Source organism: Oncorhynchus gorbuscha, linkage group LG21 (assembly GCF_021184085.1).
Source record: "Oncorhynchus gorbuscha isolate QuinsamMale2020 ecotype Even-year linkage group LG21, OgorEven_v1.0, whole genome shotgun sequence".
In the NCBI taxonomy this organism is placed as follows: domain Eukaryota; kingdom Metazoa; phylum Chordata; class Actinopteri; order Salmoniformes; family Salmonidae; genus Oncorhynchus; species Oncorhynchus gorbuscha.
In genome coordinates, this window is record NC_060193.1 from 44,051,648 (window position 1) to 44,077,638 (window position 25,991).

Below are 25,991 nucleotides of genomic sequence, written 5' to 3' on the forward strand. Positions count from 1 at the left end.
AAGTAGCTAGGCACTGGGAGATACAGATGGATAATAACTAGGGAGTCAAGAGAGACAGAAGGGTAGTAGCTAGGTAGGACTGGGAGACAGATGGATAATAACTAGGGTCAAGAGAGACAGAAGGGTAGTAGCTAGGGACTCAGGAGAGACAGAAGGGTAGTAGCTAGGGACTGGAGAGACAGAAGGGTACTCAGATGGATAAGCTAACTCAGGAGAGACAGAAGAGAGACAGAAGACAGAAGGGTAGTAGCTAGGTACTCGAGAAGTAGCTAGGCACTGGGAGATACAGATGGATAATAACTAGGGAGTCAAGAGAGACAGAAGGGTAGTAGCTAGTTACTCGAGAAGTAGCTAGGCACTGGGAGATACAGATGGATAATAACTAGGGAGTCAAGAGAGACAGAAGAGTAGTAGCTAGGTACTCGAGAAGTAGCTAGGCACTGGGAGATACAGATGGATAATAACTAGGGAGTCAAGAGAGACAGAAGGGTAGTAGCTAGGTACTCGAGAAGTAGCTAGGCACTGGGAGATACAGATGGATAATAACTAGGGAGTCAAGAGAGACAGAAGGGTAGTAGCTAGGTACTCGAGAAGTAGCTAGGCACTGGGAGATACAGATGGATAATAACTAGGGAGTCAAGAGAGACAGAAGAGTAGTAGCTAGGCACTGGGAGATACAGATGGATAATAACTAGGGAGTCAAGAGAGACAGAAGAGTAGTAGCTAGGCACTGGGAGATACAGATGGATAATAACTAGGGAGTCAAGAGAGACAGAAGAGTAGTAGCTAGGTACTGGGAGATACAGATGGATAATAAGTAGGGAGTCAAGAGAGACAGAAGGGTAGTAGCTAGGTACTCGAGAAGTAGCTAGGCACTGGGAGATACAGATGGATAATAACTAGGGAGTCAAGAGAGACAGAAGAGTAGCTTCCTGAGCTTGTTTAAAAAGAAGACCAAAGGATAACCAAAAGGCATGCTCACATCATTAAATACTCGATTGACACAGCAAGCCAAAATAAGGAAGAAGTGCTTTTTAAAAATAATTTTCAATGAGTTAGGGGGTTATTGAAATACTCTTAAAATGTAGGAGTAACATGTTTTCAATAAAAACCTAATTAAAACCGCAATAAGGAAAAATAATAAGGAAAAAAACAAGGACAAAAAAAATCGTGCAAAGAAGAAAAACAAGAAGGCAGATACTCGTGTGTAAATGTATGGTCATACAACTCTTGGCGGGATAGTTTAAAAAACTGTGGTGATAATGGTTCTATTTTCTCTGCCACAGCTGTACAGTATACAGTTCGATAATACCAAAGTAATGATGTCATCTGAACGGTTTCCAGAGAGATTGTTGTCGTCCCAGAAATATACTTAATAGAACTAGAAACAACAGTAGTTCTGTCTCTAGATTTGCAGTGTTGTAATGAAGATGGAACTGAGGTATACCTTGTTGATTTGAGGGAGGTCTATGGTTTTGCTTTCAAAGTAGTAACGCTTGGAAATGGATCCCCCCCCCCACCCCCCTAAAATAAACCTTGAATGCCATTGTTTTGATATGATGTACAGCAGCAGTACCCATGACATTCAGAAGCTGTTTCTTATTGGCATTACAAGTTGTCATTATCATTTAAACACAGAAAGAAAACCGCAAAGGAATTTTAAAACAAGTTGCCCTTTTCCTTCACTGAGCCGTAACAGTTCTTCCTCTTGGAGAGTCCATCCTCTCCCTCTTCTTTTTCTTAGAAAACAGAACAGAAATCTGTTAGGCGGTCCTAGTGTTTTCATATAGAAAATATCCCTTTTGCCCAGCTCACAGCGTTTTGTTACGACCTAGTGTTGCTCTTTTGAAGGAGTCTGTTGTACAGTTTGAGGCTCGCTATGGGAGTCCACCTGAATCCAATACATCGTGATACTATGAAGTGGGTAGAAACCAAACCAGTGTTGGTGGGCACAGCCAGGTATTTCCTGAATGACAGTAGTGTAGCGCCCAGCACTAAAACACAACCACGCCATGCCAGCACGCCCAGCTGAGGGGGTCAAGGGTCAGAGATGAACCCGGGATCACCCAGAGTTCATGATCCTGAACGGGCCACTCTGGTCGATCAATGTGTACCTGAAAACATCCAGTCAAAATAGCTCCATGTCCACCACCTGACACGCCCAGTCAATGTCCGTCCATTCATAGGCTGGACTCTTTGGGAGGGAAGTCCACGTTGGTCACCATGGTGACGACTGTGACAATCTCCTCGGGGGCGACAATGTTGGTCTGGCGTCGCATCTGGATGATGCGTTCCTCCACGCAGCCTGCCGAGAGCCGCGCCTCGGCCTCGTGGTCCCAGCACTCCTCGATGGTCTCGCACAGCATCACCAGGCCCTGGGACAAGCATAAAAGAGCATATATATGGTCATTTAAGCCAAAGTTCTTATCCCAAGCATCTCACAAAACCGTCAACATTGACACACGCAGGACTTGAACCCATAACCCTGATGTTGCTAGCTCTATGGTTCTAACCCATTGGTTTCCAACCTTTTTCGGTTACTGTATCAACAACTGAATTTTGCTCTGCCCGGAGTACCCCTGAAATATCCCCTCATGTGCATTTTACCAGTAAACATATGGTCTCATGAGTCCTAATTCCCTTGGTTGGGAACTGTTCTAACCTGCAGAGTAATTGGAACCACATGCTAATAAACAAGGAATGATCTATACGTTTGAAACGTCATCCTATCCAGTAACACCACCAGCAAACCCACTATACTCCTAGTGTGTACTTACTTCACTATACACTTTTCATGTGACAGTGTGTCCTCACCAGTGGTGTAAAGTACTTCAGTAAAAATACTTGAAAGTGCTATTTAGGGAGTTTTTTTGTGGTATCTGTACTTTACTATTTATATTTGACTTAAATGTAAATGTAAATATTTTTGCCAACTTTTACTTCACTACCTTCTTAAAGAAAATTATGTACTTTATACTCCATACATTTTCCCTGACACCCAAAAGTACTAGTTACATTTTGACAGGAAAATGGTTTGCTTAAAATGTGAAACGATTTTCACTCTTCATACTTAAGTATATTTTAGAAATTCAATTTACATTTAGAACCAAATACTTTTAGACCTTTACTCAGTTTTTACTGGGTGACTTTCACTTTTACTTGAGTAATTTTCTATTAAGGTATCTTTACTTTTACTCAAGTAATGACAGTTGAGTACTTTTTCCCCCAACACTGGTCTTCACTCACTGTGTGTTTCTGCCAGCACTCTCTGAGGCAGGGCCGTAGCTTCTTGTGGACCACCACCTCCTGCATGTCCTCTAGAGACGGGTGCTGGCCGACCTCCTCCTCGAAGGGCAGTGTGTACTCATCCACAGGACCTACAACAAAACACACACACAGCATGAGAATACAGAGAAACCACACACACACATACCAGCAGAGAAGCCACATACACAGTGACTCCTTTGGGATCACATTCGGCACTGTAAGTATTCTGGTCACTTCCGTCAGCTCCGCGTGGAGTCAGCAGTCGGCCGTGTCCCCGAGTCACTGAGACGCACAAGGTCAACATACCCGTTTCAAACACACACACACACACACACACACACACACACACACACACACACACACACACACACACACACACACACACACACACACACACACACACACACACACACACACACACACACACACACACACACACACACACACACACACACACACACTGTTCTCTCACCGTCTGCAGCGGTGCAGCGAGCGGCCAGCTCCCACAGCACCAGCCCCATGGCGTACATGTCTATCCTCAGGAAGGAGTCTCTCTGGAAGTTGATGGCCCCCTCCAGCACCTCAGGGGCCATGTAGCGCCTCGTGCCCACCTGGAGAAGCACAGCACAAGGCTACACGGTAACACTCTGTCTCATGTCAACAACACACTGCCCTCAGGCCATAGCTCACCACGAAAAATCAACAGTTGTCCGATATTTACACACCTCTTACGGACCTCAATGTGGGATATTCCGCCGCCTTTGAAGTCTGAACATGTATTTGATGCTGGAGTGAAATACAGCATCACTACATTCACCGATTCTGCAGGTTAATACAGTATCACTACATTCACCGATTCTGCTCTCTCCTGCAGGTTAATACAGCATCACTACATTCACTGATTCTGCTCTCTTCTGCAGGTTAAACAGCATCACTACATTCACCGATTCTGCTGCCTTCTGCAGGTTAATACAGCATCACTACATTCACCGATTCTGCTCTCTTCTGCAGGTTAATACAGCATCACTACATTCACCGATTCTGCTCTCTTCTGCAGGTTAATACAGCATCACTACATTCACCGATTCTGCTCCCTTCTGCAGGTTAATAGAGCATCAGAATAACCAGCGTCATTAGTTTACCTGTCCGTGGGTGTCTCCTGCTGACTTCCCAGCTTCAAACTTCAGGGCCAGGCCGAAGTCCGCTATGCAGGCTGTCAGGTTGTTCTTCAGAAGCACGTTCTTGCTCTTCATGTCCCTGTCGGAGACAGAAAGAGAGCGATAAGTAAACCGCAGACAGAGGAACAAGGGGAGTCGGCCTCAATATTATTGATGTGATGGAATGTATTCATTCTACCGGCCGTAACATATATGTGTGTTTTTGTCCTTGTCCCCCCCCCCTCCCTTTATTTAACCAGGTAGGCCAGTTGAGAACAAGTTCTCATTTGCGACCTGGCCAAGATAAAGCAAAGCAGTGCGACAAAAACAACACAGAGTTACACATGGAATAAACAAAACATACAGTCAATAACACAATAGAAAAATCTGTATACAGTGTGTGCAAATGAAGTATGGAGGTAAGGCAGTAAATAGGCAGTAGTGGCGAAGTAATTACAATTTAGCAATTAACACTGGAGTGATATATGTGCAGATGAGAATGGGCAAGTAGAAATAAGTGGTGTGCAAAAGAGCAGAAAAAAACTAAAAAACAAATATGGGGATGAAGTAGGTAGTTGGTTGAATGGGCTATTTACAGATGGGCTGTGTACAGCTGCAGTGATTGGTAAGCTGCTCTGACAGCTGATGCTTGAAGTTAGTGAGGGGAGATATACGTCTCCAACTTCAGCGATTTTTGCAATTCAAGGTAGGGCCGGGCCGAGTCGATACCACCCCCCACCCACCTGTGTGCGACGGCGGGCTTGTGTCCGTCCTTCAGCCCAGGGATGTCCTCGTGGAGATAGGCCAGGCCACGGGCCAAGGTCTGGGAGATGTGGCACAGCTCGTTCCACGACACCACGTTGGCCTTCAGGTAATCAGTCAGAGAGCCCTGTGGGGGAAACACAATTAGTGTTTGTCTTTTTTCTATTCACCCGGCAGAATTGTACGCAGGAAAATGAGGACATCTCTGATTCTGCTACAGCTGTGACATGGGGGCGGTAAAGGAGTTGTAGTAACACTGTCCAACCACTGGAGGGCAGACAACCTGTAGTTGCCAGTCATTGGAAACCTGATTCAGGGGCTGACCCTGTGCTTCTTCCAGCCTCTTGGTATATGTGTGGCAGAGGAGGCTGATGGGAAGAGCTATAGGGGGATGGGCTTATTGTAATGGCTGGAATGGAATTAATGGAACAGAGTCAAACAAGCAGCACCCATATGTTTGATGTGGAACCATTTATTCCATCCCAGTTGTTACAATAGTCTGTCCCCCTATAGCACCCCCCCACCAGCCTCCTGTGGTGTGTGGTGTCTGGTCGGTTGGGGTTTTAAGAACAAATAGACCAGGGTTCCCCAACCGGCGACCCGCAGGCCAATTTTATTTGAGACAATGTTTTGAGGGGTCTTTTCAGCTCCAAGTGATTTTAATTTTGGAAATCTCTTCCAAAGTATTCCCACACATAATAGAGAGACATATGATATTGTATACAAATGTAAGCAAGGTTCAAAAATATGTATTTTTTTGTCAAATATATCTGTTTGGGCTTTTTGTAGTCTACAAATTATTTGTAATTACGTTCCGGCCCACTGATCATCCTGTCAAGAAATAATCGTCCCACAGCTGAATCTAGTTCATGATCCCTGAAATAGACAAATGTACATTTCAACGGACAATCAAGTTTACGTATTCGTACGTTGTCGTGATAGGCTGTGATGAGCCAGAGGTCTATGTCCATGTTGTTGCCTCTCTTCTCCACACCGATAAAGTGGAGCAGGTTCTCGTGTTTCATCCCACTCAGGCTGTAGATCTCATACTCGTTCTGCCATGAAAGCTTGTCCTGCAGGCAACACCCCAACACACAACATTAGGTTCTCTGTAGCTCAGTTGGTAGAGGATGGCGCTTACTACGGCAGGATTGTGGGTTTGATTCCCGGGACCACCCATACGTTAAATGCTTGCACACATGACTAAGTCGCTTTGGATAAAAGCGTCTGTTAAATAATATAAGCTATTAGCTATTTCACCTTGTGTGATGTACAAATATGACATAAATTGAACACGATAACTAATAGAGCTTAACCTCAAATCAATCAATTATTTGTATAAAGTCCCTTTTTGTATCTCAACGGTGTACCTCAACTTCCAACTCATACCTGAATGGGGAAGACCTTGACAGCCACGTAGTCGTCGAGGAGCTGAGCCTTCCACACACAGCCGAAGCGCCCCCTGGCTTTGACCTCGATCAACTGCAATGGCTTCTGCCCCATGATAGGCGAGGGAGGGGTGTGTGGCCCCAGTGGGTCCTGTAGCAGAGGGCGGACAGGGAGATAGACAGCAGGTTTGGTACTGGGATCAATGAAAGCACTCATACGCTCTGTACTACCACTGAGCCATCGAGGCTACATACTTGGTGTCGGGCTCAATTCCATTTCAATTCAGTCAATTGATTCACGAGGTACATTGAAATGCCAATTCCAATTTCCATCATTGCTTCTCAGTTGAGAAGAGCGGAGAGAGAGAGAGAACAGGTGCACGCCCTCACAGTTCCCGTCATTGCGCTAACAGGAACAGTCTTTTTAAACTCTAAAAGCTGTGTAACTGCTGGGCACATACTTGGGAAAACAGATCATTATATAAAACTTTAAAAAAGAGTCCAGACGAGACAAGACATCGACGAATCTCATCAGGTTGTCATCGGAAAGATTTCTAGCGTGGAAAACTGTATTCCTTAGTCCAGACAGTGGTGTGAACGTTTTTTTTAAAACACTGTCTCCAGGGATCATTCCAGGACAAGGAGAGGGCATTCTGCTAGTTATGTGGTCCCGTGTGGCTCAGTTGGTAGAGCAGGGCACTCGCAATGCCAAGGTTGTGAATTCGATTCACACAGGGGATCAGTATGAAAAAAATGAAATGCACTCGCTTACTGTAAGTCGCTCGGGATAAGACCGCCTGATAAATAACTAAAACGCTATAAGTGGAATGCAACGGTGATAGAGGACGCCTCCCTACGCGGCGCACTACTTTTAACCAGGGCCCGTAGGACTCCGGTCAAAAGTAGTGCACTATACTGTATAGGGAACAGGGCGCCTTTTGGGGCCGCACCCAGGAGCCTTCCCAAAAATACCTCGAGGCCTTCACAGGGCATTAGCCCGGGCAGTCCTACCGCCTCTTCAAAGACATGGACCAACATCCGCTTTCAATTAGATCCTTCCATGTTTTTACAGGTCTATTTGAAGACCAAGGGTATCTCACACAAATCCTCCCACCTAAAATAGAGAGTGAATAAGAGACAGAGGAGAAGAGAGGAGACGTCTGGGACTCGGATGATGCTCGGTAATAAAGAGAGGAGAGGTAGCCTTCAGCCTGAGATTCCTGTGATGCGTCCCAAATGGCTCCCTATTTTCTGAACTACCTTTGACCAAGGCCTATATGGTTCTGATCAAAAGTGGTGCATTATATATAAAATAGGGGGCCATTTGGGATGCCGGCGTGATCTTGGCCGGGTTGAAAACAAGGAGGGCGTGGCAGTGGCTGCTGTCAGAAGTAATGCCGTGTATATAGCGTATTTATATCTGGGTAGTGTATCGCATGAAGAGCAACATGATCACGAGTGGCCTGGATGGGTCAAGCCTCTCCCTCTGGTGATGGCTTAGGGCAGGGTTAGTCTCATATCAACAACGTGGTAGAGGGGGGGCAAGTGTTACAAATTGTGTGCGTGTGTGTGTTCCAAATATTTAAAAAAAAAAATGGGTCAAGTCAGCTGGTCCTCTGGATTAAAACTAATCACTTCAGAGAGAAAGAGAGAGAGAGATAAAGAGAAAGAGAGAGAAAGAAAGAAAGAGAAAGAGAGAGAGAAAGAAAGAAAGAGAGAGAGAAAGAGAGAAAGAAAGAGAAAGAGAGAAAGAAAGAGAGAAAGAAAGAGAGAAAGAAAGAAAGAGAGAAAGAAAGAGAAAGAAAGAGAAAGAGAGAAAGAAAGAGAGAAAGAAAGAGAAAGAGAGAAAGAAATAAAGAGAAAGAAATAAAGAGAGAGAGAGAGACCATATTCGTATTTCAAATTGGTCCAATGCCTCTCATCCATGTACTGGCGCAAGACACGGGTTGCGTCCCAAAAGGCACTGTATTCCCTACAGAGTGCACTACTTTTGACCAGAACCCTATGGCCCATGGGCAAAAGTATTGCAGTGTTTAGAGAATAAAGGTTTCACTTCAGAGGCAGTCTTTCCGTATTCAGTGGATTCCCACCCCTCTTTCATGTACATGTCGGCACAAGACATCTTAGTGGCAACCCTTGGTTGCATTGCAACAGACAAAAAGTGCTAAATATTATCATCCAAAGTGGACATCCATGCTCATAGAATGCATCTCCGACATTGACCGATTCATGCACTTTGATTGGTCATCGGTTGATTCCATTGTATTTTGCATTACAAAGGTTTTTTTTTTAAACATGACGTCCATGCAAAAATAGAAAAAAAAAGAAAAAAATATATCCATAAAAGGCAACGATGACTCACATATAGAGGACATTTAAAAGTTACATAATTTTTTTTTTTAAACATCCCAAAGAAATAAAAACAAGAATCGGGAAGCAGTCAGAAATTAAATGGGCCCAGTTATCAAGCTCCCTCCCAACCAAAACCCACTGAAATTGAAAAGTGTTGGAGTTTAATTAAACGTATCTTACCTCTATCATTATATGAAAGGCGTGCTTGTAATAGGATAGAAAAGAGGCAAAAAGAAATGATTGTTTTCAGTGAGGTTGAAATGGGGGTAGATAAAGGAGCAACAGTCGCGTCCCCGGATGATAGATGACTCTCTCTCTCCCTACTTTCCTCTTGGGCCTGTGTTGTGGAAGCTGTGGGCCCCCACCCTTTTCTTCTCTCTCGCCCCTCTCTCTCCTCCTGGGTCTGGCATGTGAAAGATGTGGCCCTGTGTGTGTAGTCAGCTACTGAATCAATTCCAGCTTCCCCCTGACCTCTCATGGCTGTATGAAAAATAGAGCCCTGATAACAAATATGTGAACAGTATTGCCTGGCGCCGCAGCATGTGATGACCATGTGTTTGTGCTTGTGTGGGAAAGCGAATATATACGGAGTATACGAAACATGTTTTCCATGACAGAGACTGACCAGTGAGTCCAGGTGAAAGCTATGACCCTATATCGATGTCACCTGTTAAATCCACTTCAATCAGTGTAGATGAAAGGGGAGGAGACCGGTTAAATCAGAGGATTTTTAAGCATTGAACAGGGCTTGGTGGTAGGTGCCAGGCGCACCGACGTGTCAACTGCAACACTGCTGGGTCTTTCACGCTCAACAGTTTCCCGTGTGCATTCAAGAACGGTCCACCCCCCGAAGGACCTTCCAGCCAACTTGACACAACTGTGGGAAGCATTGGAGTCAACATGGGCCAGCATCCCTGTGGAACGCTTTCCACACCTTGTAGAGTCCATGCCCTGACAAATTGAGGCTGTTCTGAGGGTAAAAGGGAGGAGATGCAACTCAATATTAGGAAGGTGTTCTTAATGTTTTGTACACTCAGTGCAGGCGAGTTTATAAGTTAAAATAATAAAGATAGAGAAGCCATCTCCTTTTCTGCCTGAGCCTTTCTTTTTTATACTCAAACTGTTCTCGTACAGACGTAGGATCTTAATTGCATCACCCCTTTGCAGGAGATCTTTCCTGCGAGGTTTAAATGTTTGTAATTTCCACTTCGAAATGTCAAGCTTGTTTTTCCCTAACGGGAAATGTATCAACCTCTACAAAAATGTCAATGAATTATAAATCGACATTTCTTGTTGCTGCAGGATTATTTCCCTGCTGTATAGCATACTGGCTCAAATTAAGATACCACATCTGGACGCGGTCGTGATTGTGGCGTCCCTTGAAAGGTTGCCAATCCCTTCTCTCTCACTCTCACTCTGCAACAAAGCACAGTTAAGTGTCCACCTTTAAAAAAGGCTCATTCATAATGCAGAGACCTCAGCTCACGTTCAATAGAGTAAGACAGGTGGTGAGGAGAGTGGCTGCAGTGCCCAAGCAGGACAACCCTAAATGACGTCCCTGTCAGAACTAGCCCTGGGGCCTATGCATGCGCATCACTGATGCTAGACACTTTGACAACCTCTAGGACATAGGCCAACAGTCTCCTAGCATTTCCTGTATTCCATTGTTGTATTCGTAACACATAGACGGATGCTCTTTAATGCACACTCTCCGGGCTCTCCTCACCTGTGTGTCACGGCTGCTCGCCTGGCTACAGCAAAAAAACAAACACGTGAGGGCTTGTTGTAGCCAATCAGACGTGACACGGTGATTAAGAGCCGAAGTGGGCGAGTTTAGTCCGGGTGTCAAGAGATCAGCTGCTCGCGAGGCACGGCAATCAGCACTTCTGTTCAAAGGAAATGTGTTATGGATTAAACATGGATGCTTTAAGGGCCCAGGGTTAGAGCCAGCCTCCAGGGGAAAGAGGGAGGAAGAGAGGGGAACGGGGGAGAGAGAGAGGGAGTGAGCCTGACTGCATTATTTATTCGTTTGTGCTTTTCCTCTCACTGTCCCTTTCAGGGCAAAACCGCACACAGGGTGCTCTCCCCTCCATGGCATCGTGGCCACGTAGTGCTGGGCTAGGGAGGCCAGAATAGTCCCAGCTCACCCCAGAAATAGATGACAAACACAGGGAGCCTGCCTGGCCCTGGGATGGAGGTGGAGGAGTGGGGTCAGGACACACTGTTCTGTATGACGCAGTAAGCAAGCACAGGAACCAAACATTTCACGGCATCGGGGGGTCCCTCTCAAACACACTGCACAGGGCAACAGGCGGAGGGAAGGCCGTGGCAGTGTTCTGGTGACATTTGTGTTGATTGAACGGCAGCTCACAAAGAGCTGTACAGGAGCAGGCTTGAGAGAGCCACCCTTCTCCGACCTATGACCACAGAGCCCTATCCTCAGTGAGCCTAACCAGGGTGAACAAACGACAGCTTTGTGTTTGTCCATCGTGTGCCTGTGTGTTTGGCCACAGTAGTGGCTGGAGCGCTAAGCAGATACACATTTCACAGTATTAGTGGCAGGCGGTGCCCACGTACACTGCAGGGACCGCACGCACACACACTGCCGCACGCGGTCTGAGTTGGGGCTAGGCTTCCTGTCACTCTCCAGCTAATCACATTTGGGTTCGCTTCAGATCAGCAAGTTCCAATGTTCTCTTCTGCCATCCGTTGTTTTGCATCCGTTTCTCTTGCCAATGTTTGTGAGTCACTCCTATATCAAGATTAAAATTCCAAGCAGTGAGGGGTACCTCTTGTGTTTTTTCTGTACAGCCGAGACAAGTATGACGAATCATCGGACACACACACACACACACACCAGTCTTACCTGTGTCGGCACCAGGACGGGCGGGTATGCCAGCTTGTGATGACGGTACATCCAGAAGGAGAAGAGGACGATGGCGGCGATGCCCATAATGGGCACCAGAGAGTACAGCAGAGTGTTGAACAGCTGAGGCTTCTGGGAAAACGGGTTGGAGGTCGCTGTGGACGGGGAACCGGGGGGGAGAAGGCGTTAATGGGGGAGGAGGGAGATGGAGAGAGAATACACCTTTATACAGGAATGTAAACGTGCATAGTTCCCCATAGTTCCCCTATTGTCATCACACCATACACAATGGTATCAGAAGACTAGTAGTGAAACACTCTCAAAATAGTTCCCAACAAAGCTCAACACATCTGGGTCGCTTCAACAAAATCCTCTAAATAGGGAGATTAACAGTTACATGCAGTTCATGAGAACGCAAGCCAGCAGCCAAAAATAACCCCTGAAACAACCAAGTGGCCCCCATAGAGAGGACAGTGGCCAGCCTGGACACAGAGTTTCAAATTAAAGCAGTAGATCTCTGGGCCCTGGTAAAGTAGAACACCTTGTGTCTCTAGTATTTGTGGGGGAATATGCCTCAGTGCCTCTTGGGTTATTATTGGGTTATTCTTACTGACTGATCGTCTGTGTTCGGCTGGAAAACTGACAAGAGGAGGATGCGACATTACATCAGCTTCCTGTGTGTGAACTTACATGACGACTTACTTTGGACAGCCTGCGCGTCGGGACTGTAGAGGAACTTGTCGTTACACATGTTGCCTTCGCAGCAGCAAAAGAAGACGTCCGGACTCTCTTTCGTCTCCACACATTCGCTACTGCAGCAGAGAGAGAGAGAGAGAGAGAGAGGAAGAAAGAAACGAACACCTCCGTCACAAAGGTAGAGAGATGAGCGCTGGCAGCCCTCCACTGAACCGATCCCCCTCTTTCTCTCTCTGGGGAGGACAAACTACATCTTTACAGGAAGGGACAGACAACCACTCTGAAAGCCCATTTATGCTTGATCCAAAAATGTGGTCGGAGGCGCCGTATGGATGGCCCGACGCAATCGCGGAGCCTCCGGAGGCACGCAGAGGCCAAATTGAGCTCCGCACCGCATCGCCATGCGCCTCTCAAATTCTGTAACAATGCGGAGGGCTCCGTATGGTGCCGCATTGACATGATTGGTTGATGGTAGGTGAGGGCGGGAGGTCCTGTATAAACACAAACTCACTTCCTTCAAAACAGCTTTGGGCTGCTCTGTGAAGAGCAAGAAGTGTGAATGCCCTGACTTCTGCAGTGGCCGTATCAACGTAAACTCTGCACGGCCAATGCAGAAGTCTGATTGACCACGCAGTGCCTTTAAAGATGTACTAAGTCAACCGTCATACAAAGGACAGTATGACCTAAACTAATAAGTGTTGGTCACCATCTGCAAGAAAGGACTGAAGTACAGTGCTTCAGACCACCAACCCTTAAACTTAACCACTAGGCCCTAAGTCTAATAAGAATATATGCCATTTAGCAAACACTTTTTTCGTATGTCGCAGGTCCCGGGAATCAAACCCACTATCCTGGCATTACAAGCGCCATGCTCTACTAAGTGAGCGACAGATGACCACTAAGCCCTACGTCTACCGTCTTGCCTCAGAATAAGACACGACCTAACCTGTCATAGCAGTTGACATCGTCCAGCCAGCAGCCCTGCTTGACGATCTCGATGGTTCCCGAGGTGTTTTTCCAGGTGGCGAAGCAGTGGAGCCTCTTGTCCTTGTCTCCGTAGCAAGGCTCGATGCCACTGCGGTTGGTTCGCTCCTTCTCCCAGCTAGAGTTGTAGTAAACGCACTCCTGTGTCTCTGAGCGACCCAGGATTGCACCTACGGGACATAGCAAGAAATACACCAGCAGAACAAGTCATTCACAGCCTGTATTCTACATACATTACAGCCTGTATTCTACCTACGTTACAGCCTGTATTCTACCTACGTTACAGCCTGTATTCTACCTACGTTACAGCCTGTATTCTACCTACGTTACAGCCTGTATTCTACCAATGTTACAGCCTGTATTCTACCTTCGTTACAGCCTGTATTCTACCTACGTTACATCCTGTATTCTACCTACGTTACAGCCTGTATTCTACCTACGTTACAGCCTGTATTCTACCTACGTTACAGCCTGTATTCTACCTACGTTACAGCCTGTATTCTACCCACGTTACCGCCTGTATTCTACCCACGTTACAGCCTGTATTCTACCTACGTTACAGCCTGTATTCTACCTACGTTACAGCCTGTATTCTACCTACGTTACAGCCTGTATTCTACCTACGTTACAGCCTGTATTCTACCTACGTTACAGCCTGTATTCTACCTATGTTACAGCCTGTATTCTACCTACGTTACAGCCTGTATTCTACCTACGTTACAGCCTGTATTCTACCTACGTTACAGCCTGTATTCTACCCACGTTACCGCCTGTATTCTACCCACGTTACAGCCTGTATTCTACCTACGTTACAGCCTGTATTCTACCTACGTTACAGCCTGTATTCTACCTACGTTACAGCCTGTATTCTACCTACGTTACAGCCTGTATTCTACATACGTTACAGCCTGTATTCTACATACGTTACAGCCTGTATTCTACATACGTTACAGCCTGTATTCTACATACGTTACAGCCCTATTCCACATACGTTACAGCCCTATTCCACATACGTTACAGCCCTATTCCACATACGTTACAGCCTGTATTCTACATACATTACATCCTTATTCTAAAATTGATAAAATCAAAAATGTTCATCTACACACAATACACCATAATGACAAAGCAAAAAATGTTTTTTTTTTAGAATTGTTAGCACTTTTTTTTTTAAATACAAAAATACCTTTTTTAAATAAGTATTCAGACCTTTTGCTATGTGTCTCGAAATTGAGCTCAGGTGTATCCTGTTTCCATTGACCATCCTTGAGATGTTTCTACAACTTGATTGGAATCCACCTATGGTATATTCAATTGATTGGACATGATTTGGAAAGGCACACACTATAGGGTCCCACAGCTGCATAGTCCCACAGTTGACAGAGAAAGAAACCAAGCCACGAGGTCGAAGGACTTGTCCGTAGAGCTCCAAGAAAGGATTGTGTCGAGGCACAGATCTGGGGAAGGGTACCCAAAAAGTTCAGCAGCATTGAAGGTCCCCAAGAACACAGTGTCTTCCATCATTCTTAAATGGAAGTTTGGAACCACCAAGACTCTTCCTAGAGCTGGCCGCCCTGCCAAACTGAGCAATCGGGGGAGAAGAGCCTTGGTCAGGGAGGTGACCAAGAACTCGATGGTCACTCTGACAGAGCTCCAGAGCTCCTCTGTGGAGATAGGAGAACCTTCCAGAAGGACAACCATCTCTGCAGCACTCCAACAATCAGGCCTTTAAGGTAGAGTGGCCAGACCGAAGCCACTCCTCAGTAAAAGGCACATAACAGCCCGCTTGGAGTTTACCAAAAGGTACCTAAAGGACTCTCGGACCATGAGAAACAAGATTCTCTGGACAACGGCTTCAGGACCAGGCTCTGAATGTCCTTGAGTGGCCCATCCAGAGCTCGGGCTTGCACCTGATTGAACATCTCTGGCGAGACCTGAATATAGCTGTGCAGCGACGCTCCCCAGCCAACCTGACAGAGAATGGGAGAAACTCCCCAAAATACAGGTGTGCCAAGCTTGTAGGGTCATATCCAAGAAGATGCAAGGCTGTAATCACTGTCAAAAGGTGCTTCAACAAAATAGTATTTCAGGGTTTTTTTTACTCTAAAAAACTGTTTTTGCTTTGTAATTATGGTGTTTTGTCTGTAGATTGATGAAGGGGTAAAAACAACTTAATAAATGTTAGAATAAGGCTGTCATGTAACAAAATGTGGAATAAGACAATGTATCTGGATACTTAACGAATGCACCGTACAAACATAGGCTAACCGAGCTCATAACAGGGCAGCGATGGCCTCAACGAGTGTTCATTCATGTCATGTGTTCAGTTCAATGGACAGTAGTGTACAGATGTCAAACAGGGCTGCTTTTACTATCTGACTGATTGATTAACTGACGGGAGGCTAAATGTGGCACTCTGGTTATAGCCTGGGTGTCCTTAAAAGACACAGGCCGATGCCGTGCGCACACAGGAAAACAACACGTGCATTTTGAAATAGAACCGCTAGGCTATTGATGTGCACAGCAGCTTCCATGTAACTGAGGTCGGGGTCTAACTTTAGCTACGTCATGTATTTTTCAGCAGGGCACTGACTGAATCAGGCAGGCTGAACTAAAAACGGGCTACAGAAGTCAAGTGCTTTGGGCCAGAGTCATGCTGCAGTGGTAGGTCGTTTTAAACGGCTACGTAAACAGCATCCAGGCTGAGGGCACATTCTACCAAAATGGCGGTGGTTAAGGTGAGTTTCCCCCTTTCTATGTAAAAGCGCTTTGGGTACCTCGATTCGTGGGAAGGAGCCATTTAAATCCAATCCTCACCTTTGGTGTGCTTTGCACTTGCCTCACACAGTTAGAGAACTGCACACACACACACACACGAGGGGAGGGGGGCAAAGTCCAGCAATAATCATTAAGGGAGGGGCTTTGCCTCTGATGCATGGGGGATTTGTTCATTCGATATATAAGTGGTCAAAAAAGATGATTCCATACAAACAGACCTCAGTTTCCACCTATTAAACAGGTGAAACAAAATTGTTCCAGAGGGTAAGAGAAGGAGTACTGCACTCAATGCTCTGTCCTACTGCTCTCAATGCTCTGTCCTACTGCTCTAAGCTACCATTCTTCCAGTGGGAATCCTCTAATTCCCGCCTCACAACCCTGAGAAGACCCATGTTCGGGAACCAGACTCCCGACCCTGGTCCTCCTGCCGCCTCAGCTTGCTCTGGTTGGTTCTCTCACTCAGGAGCTAAGAACAGCTCTGGCAGTGGGCTGTGCCGCTCTGTGCCCAGGCTGTAGGCCACTGTAGGGCCGTTTGTATCCCCTGGCAGCATGCCTCTCTCGTCTCTCATACCCTGGCTCGGCTTGGCAGACCTGTGCTCAACAACACCACGTCACTGCCTCACTCACAGCCTGCCAGGACTGCTGTGTGTGGGTGGGAGGCCAAACTCTCTCCTCACAGGGATGAAAGGCAATGCTGGGAATCAGGTGCAGGTGGTTCTCTCTTCCTGTATACAAGAAAATGCTGTTTTATGGAAGCCTTTGGGCAATTCCATGGTAACGAAATGACGCTTTTGACTCAGGAGTTCTCACTTGAAATGTATGCTAAACAAAAAACTGAGAATTATGGTAGAATCTCCCTCCATTTATGCACGTTTTCCAAAAACTCTTAAAAATCAGCTCCGAATTAAGATTGCAAAATGTCTGCAGACAGAATGTGGTGTCAGCTATGACATGACACCAGTTTATTCTGGTTATTGACCTACGGTAGGTAGTAAGTGGATTTACATCTGGTAACGGAATTACGAGAGAGGCAGAAAGAGAGAGAGGGAGAGTGGGGAGGTTGTCCAGACGGTTTTCACAGTCTTGCGTTGACCACCAGACAACAGAAGAAGAAAAAAACAGTTATGAGCTGAACATAACAGTATGCCAGTGGAAGGGAGAACAGTAGCAGGTGGATTTACATCTGGTAACGGAATTACGAGAGAGAGGCAGAAAGAGAGAGAGGGAGAGTGGGAGGTTGTCCAGACGGTTTTCACAGTCTTGCGTTGACCACCAGACAACAGAAGAAAAAAGTTATGTTAAAAGTTATGAGCTGAACATAACAGTATGCCAGTGGAAGGGAGAACAGTAGCAGTAGAGGAACCTTGACTAAGGTTCCTCAGTCAAGCAGTGAATATCAAACACAGATTCAACCACAAAGACCAGGGAGGTTTTCCAATGCCTCACAAAGGAGGGCACCAATCGGTAGTGATTGATCATGGTGATGTTATTACACTTTGGATGGTGTATCACCCAGTCACTAGAAAAATACAGGCCTCCTTCCTAACGCAGTTGCTGGAGAGGAAGGAAACCACTCAGGGATTTCACCATCAGGTCAACGGTGACTTTAAAACAGTTAAAGAGTTTAATGGCTGTAAAGAAAACTGAGGATGGATCCACAACATTATAGTTACTCCACAATACTAACCTAAATGAAAGAGTGAAAAGAAGGAAGCCTGTACAGAATGAAAATATTCCAAAACATGCATCGTGTTTTCAATAAGACACTAAGGTAAAACTGCAAAAAATGTGGCAAAGGAATTAACTTAATAGAAATCATTATGTTAGGGGCAAATCCAACACAACACATCACTGAGTACCACTCTTCATACAGTATTTTCAAGCATGGTGGTAGCTGCATCATGTTATGGGTATGCTTATCATCGGCAAGGACTAGGGAGTTTGTTTGGGATAAAAAATAATAATGGAATAGAGCATTCCAACTGACACTGGGACACAAATTCACCTTTCAGCAAGACAATAACCTAAAACACAAGGGCAAATATACACTGGAGTTGCTTACCAAGAAGACATTGAATGTTCCTGAGTGGCCTAGTTACAGTTTTGACATAAATAGCTTTAAAATCTCTGGCAAGACTTGAAAAAGGCTGTCTAGCAATGACCAACAAGCAACTTGACAGAGCTTGAAGTTTAAAAATAATAATGTACAAATACATAGTAAAATCCAGGTGTGCAAAGCTCTTAGGGACTTACCCAGAAAGATGATTCTAGCATGTATTGACTCAGGGGTGTCAATACGTAAGTAAATTATATATTTATGTATTTAATTGAGTAGATTTGCAAACATTTCTAAAAACATGTTTTCCATTTGTCATTATGGGGTATTGTGTGTAGATGGGTGAAAAAAAAAAGTATATTTCATCCATTTTGAATTCAGGATGTAACAACAAAATGTGGAATAAATCAAGGGGTATGAATACTTTCTGAAGGCATCTTACTGTGATTGTTTACAAGTAAAATGGTAATAAAAAAATAGCATCACAGCAAAGAGCAATTTCTCAAGCAAGAATTTTGCTAGGACTGTAGGAGTGGTTTGAGTGGAGAGGGGTGGGATGTGCTGTATTTGGCAGAGAGGTTTTTAACTCTTTCTTATTGGCCTAATAAACACATGGTGATGTCACCATGGAAGGCCAAAACTCAATCTCACCAAAACTTGCTAAAATTTTAGCAGTCTTTTTAAACGCTCTTACACTAAAAGGAACTTTTATAAAATGTCATAATATTATTCCAACCTCAGTGTGGAAATATATATAAAAACACAAGAAAATCTCATTTCCGACTGCACTGCCTTTAACCTCTACGGGATCGATGTCTCTAAACAGGGACAGTTGTTGCTAACATGCGCTATTGTGACTAGAATGACGTTGTAAACAACAGACAATTTTCCGGGACATGGACATGTCTTATATGGGCAGAAATCTTATATTCTTGTTAATCTAACTGCAGTGTCCAATGTACAATAGCTATTACAGGGGAAATAATAGCGTGCTATTGTTTGAAGAGAATGTACAAAAACAAAACTCATCACGGCAACTGGTTCGATACACACACCTCTGAAGCTAAATAATGTACTTACATTCAGTAATCTTGCTCTGGATTTGTCATCCTGGGAGTCCCAGAGATAAAAATGTAGCATATGTAGCAAAAAATGTAATACATTTTTATATTCAAATGTAGGAACAAGGTTCTGCAGTTTGAACCCCTGCATCATTTTCTAGTTTTAAAAAAAATGTATGGATAGCCAGGGTTATAGTCAGACATCAACACAAACAAAGCTTGAGTTTAGTGAGTCCGCTAGATCAGAGACAGTAGAGATGACCAGGGATGTTCTCTTGATAAGTGTGTGAATTAGACCATTTCCCTGTTCTGCTAAGCGTTCAAAATGTAACGAGTACTTTTGGGTGTCAGGGAAAATGTATGGAGTAAAAAGTACACCATTTTCTTCAGGAATGTAGTAAAAGTTGTCAAAAAATAAGTTAAGTAAAGGACAGATACCCCAAAAAACTACTTAAGTAGTACATAAGTATTTTAACTCAAGTACTTTACACCACTGATGTCGTCTATGACTCCCATTCCATTCGTTTGACCAGAAATCAAAGCCTTATCTTACTCCTAATTTTTAGGATCGAAAACGCTTGAAAAAAGATCAACAAAATGCCTCAACTCCTCAAATATAGACTAGCTTTCATTTGACACCCAATTGGACATGCTCTATCGTGCTCATGGGTCCTTTTTTTAGATGGAAAATACCCTCTACATAAATTAGCCAATGGAGCTCTACAGCACAAACTATGCAATATTGCACACAATGTCCATGCATCCCGTAGGCTGAGTTGGAACACTAGACTACTGAACAGAATAGAAGCAAAACACTTCCGACAGAAATGCTCAATCAATCTCCCGACTCGATCGCTAGTTACAGCTCCTTCAGATCCCAATCAGGGTGAGTGCATAGCATAGCCCACACAAAGGGGCACATATGCCTTAAGAACACATTCCCTCCCACACAAACAGCACAGAGCAGCACTGCGTCCCAAATGGCACCCTATTCCCTACATAGCGCGCTATTTTCAAACCAGGGCCTCTGGTCAAAAGTAGTGCGCTATGTAGGGAATAGGGGGGAGGGGCATTTGTGACACATTTTAAGCTTCACGGTACTGAGCAACGCTTTGCTAGAACAGCATGAAAAAGGTTGAAAAAGGACAATTTATGTGTCTGCAGAGAGATAATATATGGGTGGGAGTGAGAAACTTCTCGGAAACATCTCAAAGAATTTCAGAATGACTCAATTAGTAATTTGTTGAAGTGATTTGTGGGATTCAGGTTCAACTCAAGACTTCTGTAGCTCAGTTGGTAGAGCATGGCGCTTGTAACGCCAGGGTAGTGGGTTCGATTCCCGGGACCACCCATACGTAGAATGTATGCACACATGACTGTAAGTCGCTTTGGATAAAAGCGTCTGCTAAATGGCATATATTATGATGGGTGGATGTTTATGGCGTCATGCTTACGAAATACTGCAATGAGGATTTCCGGGCAGGTGTGGGTATGAATAAACATTCGACAGAATAAACAGGCCACAATAAAACAAACAGCCTGAAAATGAACCAAACAGTTTATAAATGTAATATCCAGAGATTGAACTAGAATGACTGCAGTCCAGGCTCACCGTTTAAAACCAAACCATTCCGAACCGCAAGCCTCTGTTATAAACAGAACAGACACGTGTGACATGTTTTCAATGAAAGTAGTTCATCCTTCTGTTCAACAAGAGTCATCCGCCGGAATTAATGTAATCCACAAAGCATGTAACAGAATAGTCACAACACTTTGCGAAACTAGCCTGGAGGAACCATATGGTTTCAAGCCTCATCATAATCGGAGCTGTTTTTTTTTTTTGTGGTTAGCCAAAACAACACTCGAGAGCCAGGCATTCAGACTTAACAAAAACATCCCTCACCACAGGTTTACAATGAGCTAACCCGCAAACCTCTGTCAACTCATGATCCCTTGTTAGAAGGAGCTGTCGTTGAAGTGTTAAGATAACACAATGTCGGAGGAAATGTCAATATACAGAAGTCTTTGCGCTACAGAAGACATGGTGGTGGTACTACTGTACACGAGAGAGACCAGCGCTGCTCACAACAATGCTAACTCTGATTTGCCTCCTGCTCAGAGTGTAGCCTAACTATCACTCTTCCCTGAGTGCTCTCCATTTCTAGCTTGGAAAACATCTTTGTCCTCAGATGTACTGAAACACGCCCACAGTATAAACATCAATGGAGGTTGAGAGAACATTCATTGGCTACCTTCAGGACAAGCAGATGCAAAGTGAACATTGCCCACCAGACGACCTCTCATTCCCCACTCAACCTAAACGCAATCCAATGGTCGTGGTTTAGATAGACAGGGCCATTGCCTTTTATGTACAAGCACACTGACTGACTGGCAGGCTGGTGGACTGCAGTACAGGGAGTGAGTCTGGACTTGGCAGCCTCACCAAAGGCTCCCAGACACCCAGCCTGCCTGACTTGCTGCCTGTCCAGAAGCCAAAAGGCGATGCTGGGACTGAGAAGGTAATCATATGAGCTTGAGGCCCGGAGCACTTCAGAGTTAAAGGGCTCCGCTCAGTCCAGTGGCTCTGGGACGGGTCTGAGAGACAGACAGGCAGCATGGATGGATGGGCGAGAGAGCGATAGTGAGAGGAGAGAGAGAGAGCGTGAGAGAGAGAGCAGCATCTGAAGATTTGAGGCAATTCTACACATTTTGTCATTTTGTAATATCTGAATGAGAATGACTAACAAAATCAATGTGGCCCCCCTAGAGATCATAGTCCCTGGGCAGGTGCCCGGTTGGTATTTGACCATGATTAATACAAGTTTGGATAGCTGGCCAGACTAACTACCAATCTAAAAATGTTTAGTCGACATGGCTAATTGAGTGACGTAAGAGAAAAACTGCTGATACACAACCACATTTCGAAATTGCACTTTGTCTATTCTATTATTCTTACTCTCAACAGTAAGTTGACACCCTTACTGAGATCCTTAACCTCACAGAAATGTCACTTATGTCTCTTACGTCAGGAACCGGCCCTGCATGGGGGACCTCCTGTACTGCTGTGTGTGTGTAAACCAAACTATTCATTATACACTCGGCATAGTCATAGCACAGGGTGGAATTGCTCATGTCGTTGACGAAATTAAATAAATCATTTACTAACTGCCGTAAGCAGAGATTAAAATGATTAGCTGGGATGCGTTTGTTCAGAGACCGTAGGTTATGTGTTGGCTGTTGGAATCTTGCAAGAATATTAAAATCGGCACAAAGACACAGAGCAAATATCCTAGCGAATAATGATTATTGACGATTCGCTTGTTGATTTTGTGAGAGATTGGCCTACAGAACGCAAATAAACTCCACACAGAATTGCTTCAAGCTGGGTGCGTCTTTACCCTTAGAAAAAAAAACAATCCCTGTTCTCGTGATGATGCCCAGCGCTAAGGAGTGAAACGGAATTCATTTGAGAAATCTCCAGAGTGAGTCATTAATTCAGTCGCTCCCAGAGTACAACATTACACCAGCCTTTACAGAGGCTTTCAGTGGTCACTCAAGGATAAACTGGAGTGAAGAATGTATTTTTACTCCTTTTTCTCCCCAATTCCATGACATCCAATTGGTAGTTACAGTCTTGTCCCATTGCTGCAACTCCCGTACGGACTCGGGAGAGGCGAAGGTCCAGAGCCGTGCGTCCCCCCGAAACACAGCCCTGCCAAACCGCACTGCCTCTTGACACACTGCTCGCTTAAGCCGGATGCCAGCAGCACCAACGTGTACGGTGTTTCCTCCGACAACTGGCGACCAAAGTCAGTGTGCATGCTCCAAACTCTCCCCTAACCCGGGCGACGCAGGGCCCAATTGTGCGCCGCCTCACGGGTCTCCCAGTTGCGGCCGGCTGTGACACAGCCTGGAATCGAACCCGGGTCTGTAGTGACGCCTCAAGCACTAGCGATGCAGTGCCTTAAGACCGCTGCGCCACTCGGGAGAACCTGAAGAATGGGGTTTTAACAGAGTGTTGGCTGCTGCCTTTACCTTTCCTTTCTGATTTAGAAGTAACTGACTGAGGAGAAGCCATAACGTAGATGGAACTAAGAGACGAGAGAAGTTAAGAGCCTCAACTCGGGGACTTGGTATCTAGCACGTACCACTCTGTGAGGGACTGGCAGGGGTGACTGTCCCTAAAAGACAGGTGTTGAGGTCGGAAATATGGTTATTTTGAAAAAATATATATATATCCGAGGTAGGCTCTCAGGCTAGCCAGTTTCTGCAAGCGTCACTAATGTTTCTCAGTAGCAGGAGTGTAGATCAGTCCTGAATCAATTTCATGTTCAGCTTACCAAGCCTTCAGGTAACCTCCCCTCAGGCAATGCTGCCAGTGTACAGGAATGGAAAGAAGTTCAACGGTAATGATTTTACCTCCAAAAGCACTGGAGCTAGCCAAAGGCAAGAGTGCAGAGGTCTCACGACACTTAGCACTGGCTTGGTGGGGAGAGTAGTGGGCATGGGTTGAGAAATACTTATTCAAGTTCAGGTACTACCTCCCCGTTTCACTCAGTTACTTTGGATCTTGTTCTAGCGTTTTGTTCCTACTGAATTACAACCCAGGTTCTCTGCAGTTGACCAGGAGCACGTTTACCACTACAACGTTCTAGCTGGACGAGTGACTTGTCAAACTGAAGAATTGGGCCAATTACAGCCAGCTGTTTTGTCTGGTTTGGTGTCACAGCAGCTGCTGAGGCTCGTAGCTGATACGCAGAAAGCATCGCAATTAGCACCCTTTCCCCTATATAGTGCCCTACGAGTGACCCGGGCCCCATTAGAGCTGCGTGGTTGAAACACTGCTTACTTCTGCAGAGCTGAGATCCTACGGAGTCAGCACTAATTGTACTACTGACAGTTTATATATAGCCTGATGTTTCTTTTCCCAGGGCCATCATGCTTTCACGTGACGTTCGGGAAAACCGTTTACGTCAGGCATTCTAGGGTCCAGTTTAGATAAATAAAGCAGTGTCAGGAAGCGGAGTAGCAGACGCCTGAAGAAATTGTTTTTCTTTTCTTTCTCTTCTCGGCGATGTCGAGAGTACCGGGGCGTCGTATTACAATACCACCAACAACAACGGGCAGGAAAATGATATGGGGCGTAAAGAGGGGTCCCTTAAACAGCTCTACTGACAACCGGGGAGCTGTTACTACTCAGTTACACTCAGTTGACTCCTTCGACCCAATAACTGTTCGACACAATTACAACCAGCTTGAGTATGTCGATGCAGCCTTATCTGATTAAGAAACACCTTCAGTAAGATCTGTAACGCATAGACCAGAACCCGTCTCTCACCACAGCCGCTGTGGAGGACCCGGAGTCTGGCGATTGAGACTACGGATATACCTCCTCTATCCTGGACATTGCACCCACTGAATGACACGTGCCCGTGTTCTGCCATGATCAACGACATAGGAGGAGCTATGGAAAAACACTGGGCCTGGTTTCTCTCTCTGTGATGTGGCTGAGGGACAGGAGTGCCTAGCTACACAGCTGCAACTGCTGCAGTGTAGGGTTGCTGCTGACTATCATCCAGCTTGCATTATGCAATGACTGGAGAGACAGGAGACTCACTGCAGGCGGAATCGTGTGGTTGTGCACCCTGCTGCTGCAACACACACACACGCACGCACACACACACACACACACACACACACACACACACACACACACACACACGCGCGGCCCCTATGCGGCTGGTTTCCAGGGATTGGGTTGCAGTTACGTAATATACAGTAGAAGTGCCACTGTAGCCCATCGGGAGGAATATTGCTCTCCACTCTGCCTGCCTGGTGTAATCACTTTACTGTGACAGGGTGAGGGACGCTGGACCCTTGGAATCAGCCACTTATGGAGCAGCATCTCTAGTGACTGTTAAGAAGCAACTAACAATACTTGGAAATGGCTCATGTATCCTTATTGGTTATTCAATATAAATCATTTCTCTATTCATGATAAGTTGATACGGACTTCAAACAAAGCACACTGAACCGGTTAGTCGCTAGCCAGACCCGGTCACAAAGCCTGCAGTCTTTCCATACCGGCCAGTAAAACCAGCAAACTCAGCAACAGCATCCAATCCCCTTAATCCTTGCTGGAATGTCCGACAGCCTATCAGTCTCCACTTCAATTATACTGCTGATGGCCAGTTGCTTTGCTTACGGCCAAGGCTACAGCATTCGGGGCACCCAATGAACTAGTCTACTGTACAGGCACCAATATTCCAGAGCCCTGCGCCAGCCTAATAGGCTACAGCCAGCTCTGTGCATAGTGTACATTCTTACAGTTTATTCTACAGGAAGGAAATACCATTTTAAACAGCTAATTATCCTCAGCAGTGTTGGGTGTAGGGACAGGGGGTTGGGGTAAGGGCACTAACCCCAGCTAGCTAAATTGTCTGGAATTATCTTGAGGGAAATTGTGGTAAGAATAATCTATGACCAGAAGGGAAAAGGGTCAAATTCCATGCTTATCTTCAGAGCAATTCAACCACGTAAAAGCAAACGACTGCTCACAACCACCTATAGCTACGACTATTTAGCCGAGAGGACCATTTCGGGCCTAGTTGATAAAAATGTCTT

At 45.4% G+C, this 25,991-nt stretch overlaps 1 protein-coding gene across 3 annotated transcripts in view; it reads right to left on the minus strand.

Moving 5' to 3' along the window:
- Window positions 1-266: 266 nt before the first annotated feature.
- Window positions 267-25,991, minus strand: part of LOC124008116 (activin receptor type-2A) — a 36,516-nt gene continuing 10,791 nt past the window's right edge. For 2 of the 3 annotated variants that reach the window (XM_046319109.1, XM_046319111.1), the window contains exons 2-11: window positions 13,435-13,642; window positions 12,483-12,604; window positions 11,793-11,947; window positions 6,576-6,725; window positions 6,116-6,259; window positions 5,168-5,313; window positions 4,410-4,524; window positions 3,740-3,878; window positions 3,247-3,377; window positions 267-2,375 (exon numbers count right to left, since the gene is read on the minus strand). In XM_046319109.1, the coding sequence (XP_046175065.1) occupies window positions 2,181-2,375; window positions 3,247-3,377; window positions 3,740-3,878; window positions 4,410-4,524; window positions 5,168-5,313; window positions 6,116-6,259; window positions 6,576-6,725; window positions 11,793-11,947; window positions 12,483-12,604; window positions 13,435-13,642 (1,505 nt within the window). In that variant the 3' untranslated portion in view covers window positions 267-2,180. The remainder of the gene's footprint in view (window positions 2,376-3,246; window positions 3,378-3,739; window positions 3,879-4,409; window positions 4,525-5,167; window positions 5,314-6,115; window positions 6,260-6,575; window positions 6,726-11,792; window positions 11,948-12,482; window positions 12,605-13,434; window positions 13,643-25,991) is intronic. The other variant, XM_046319110.1, reaches the window with a different exon arrangement.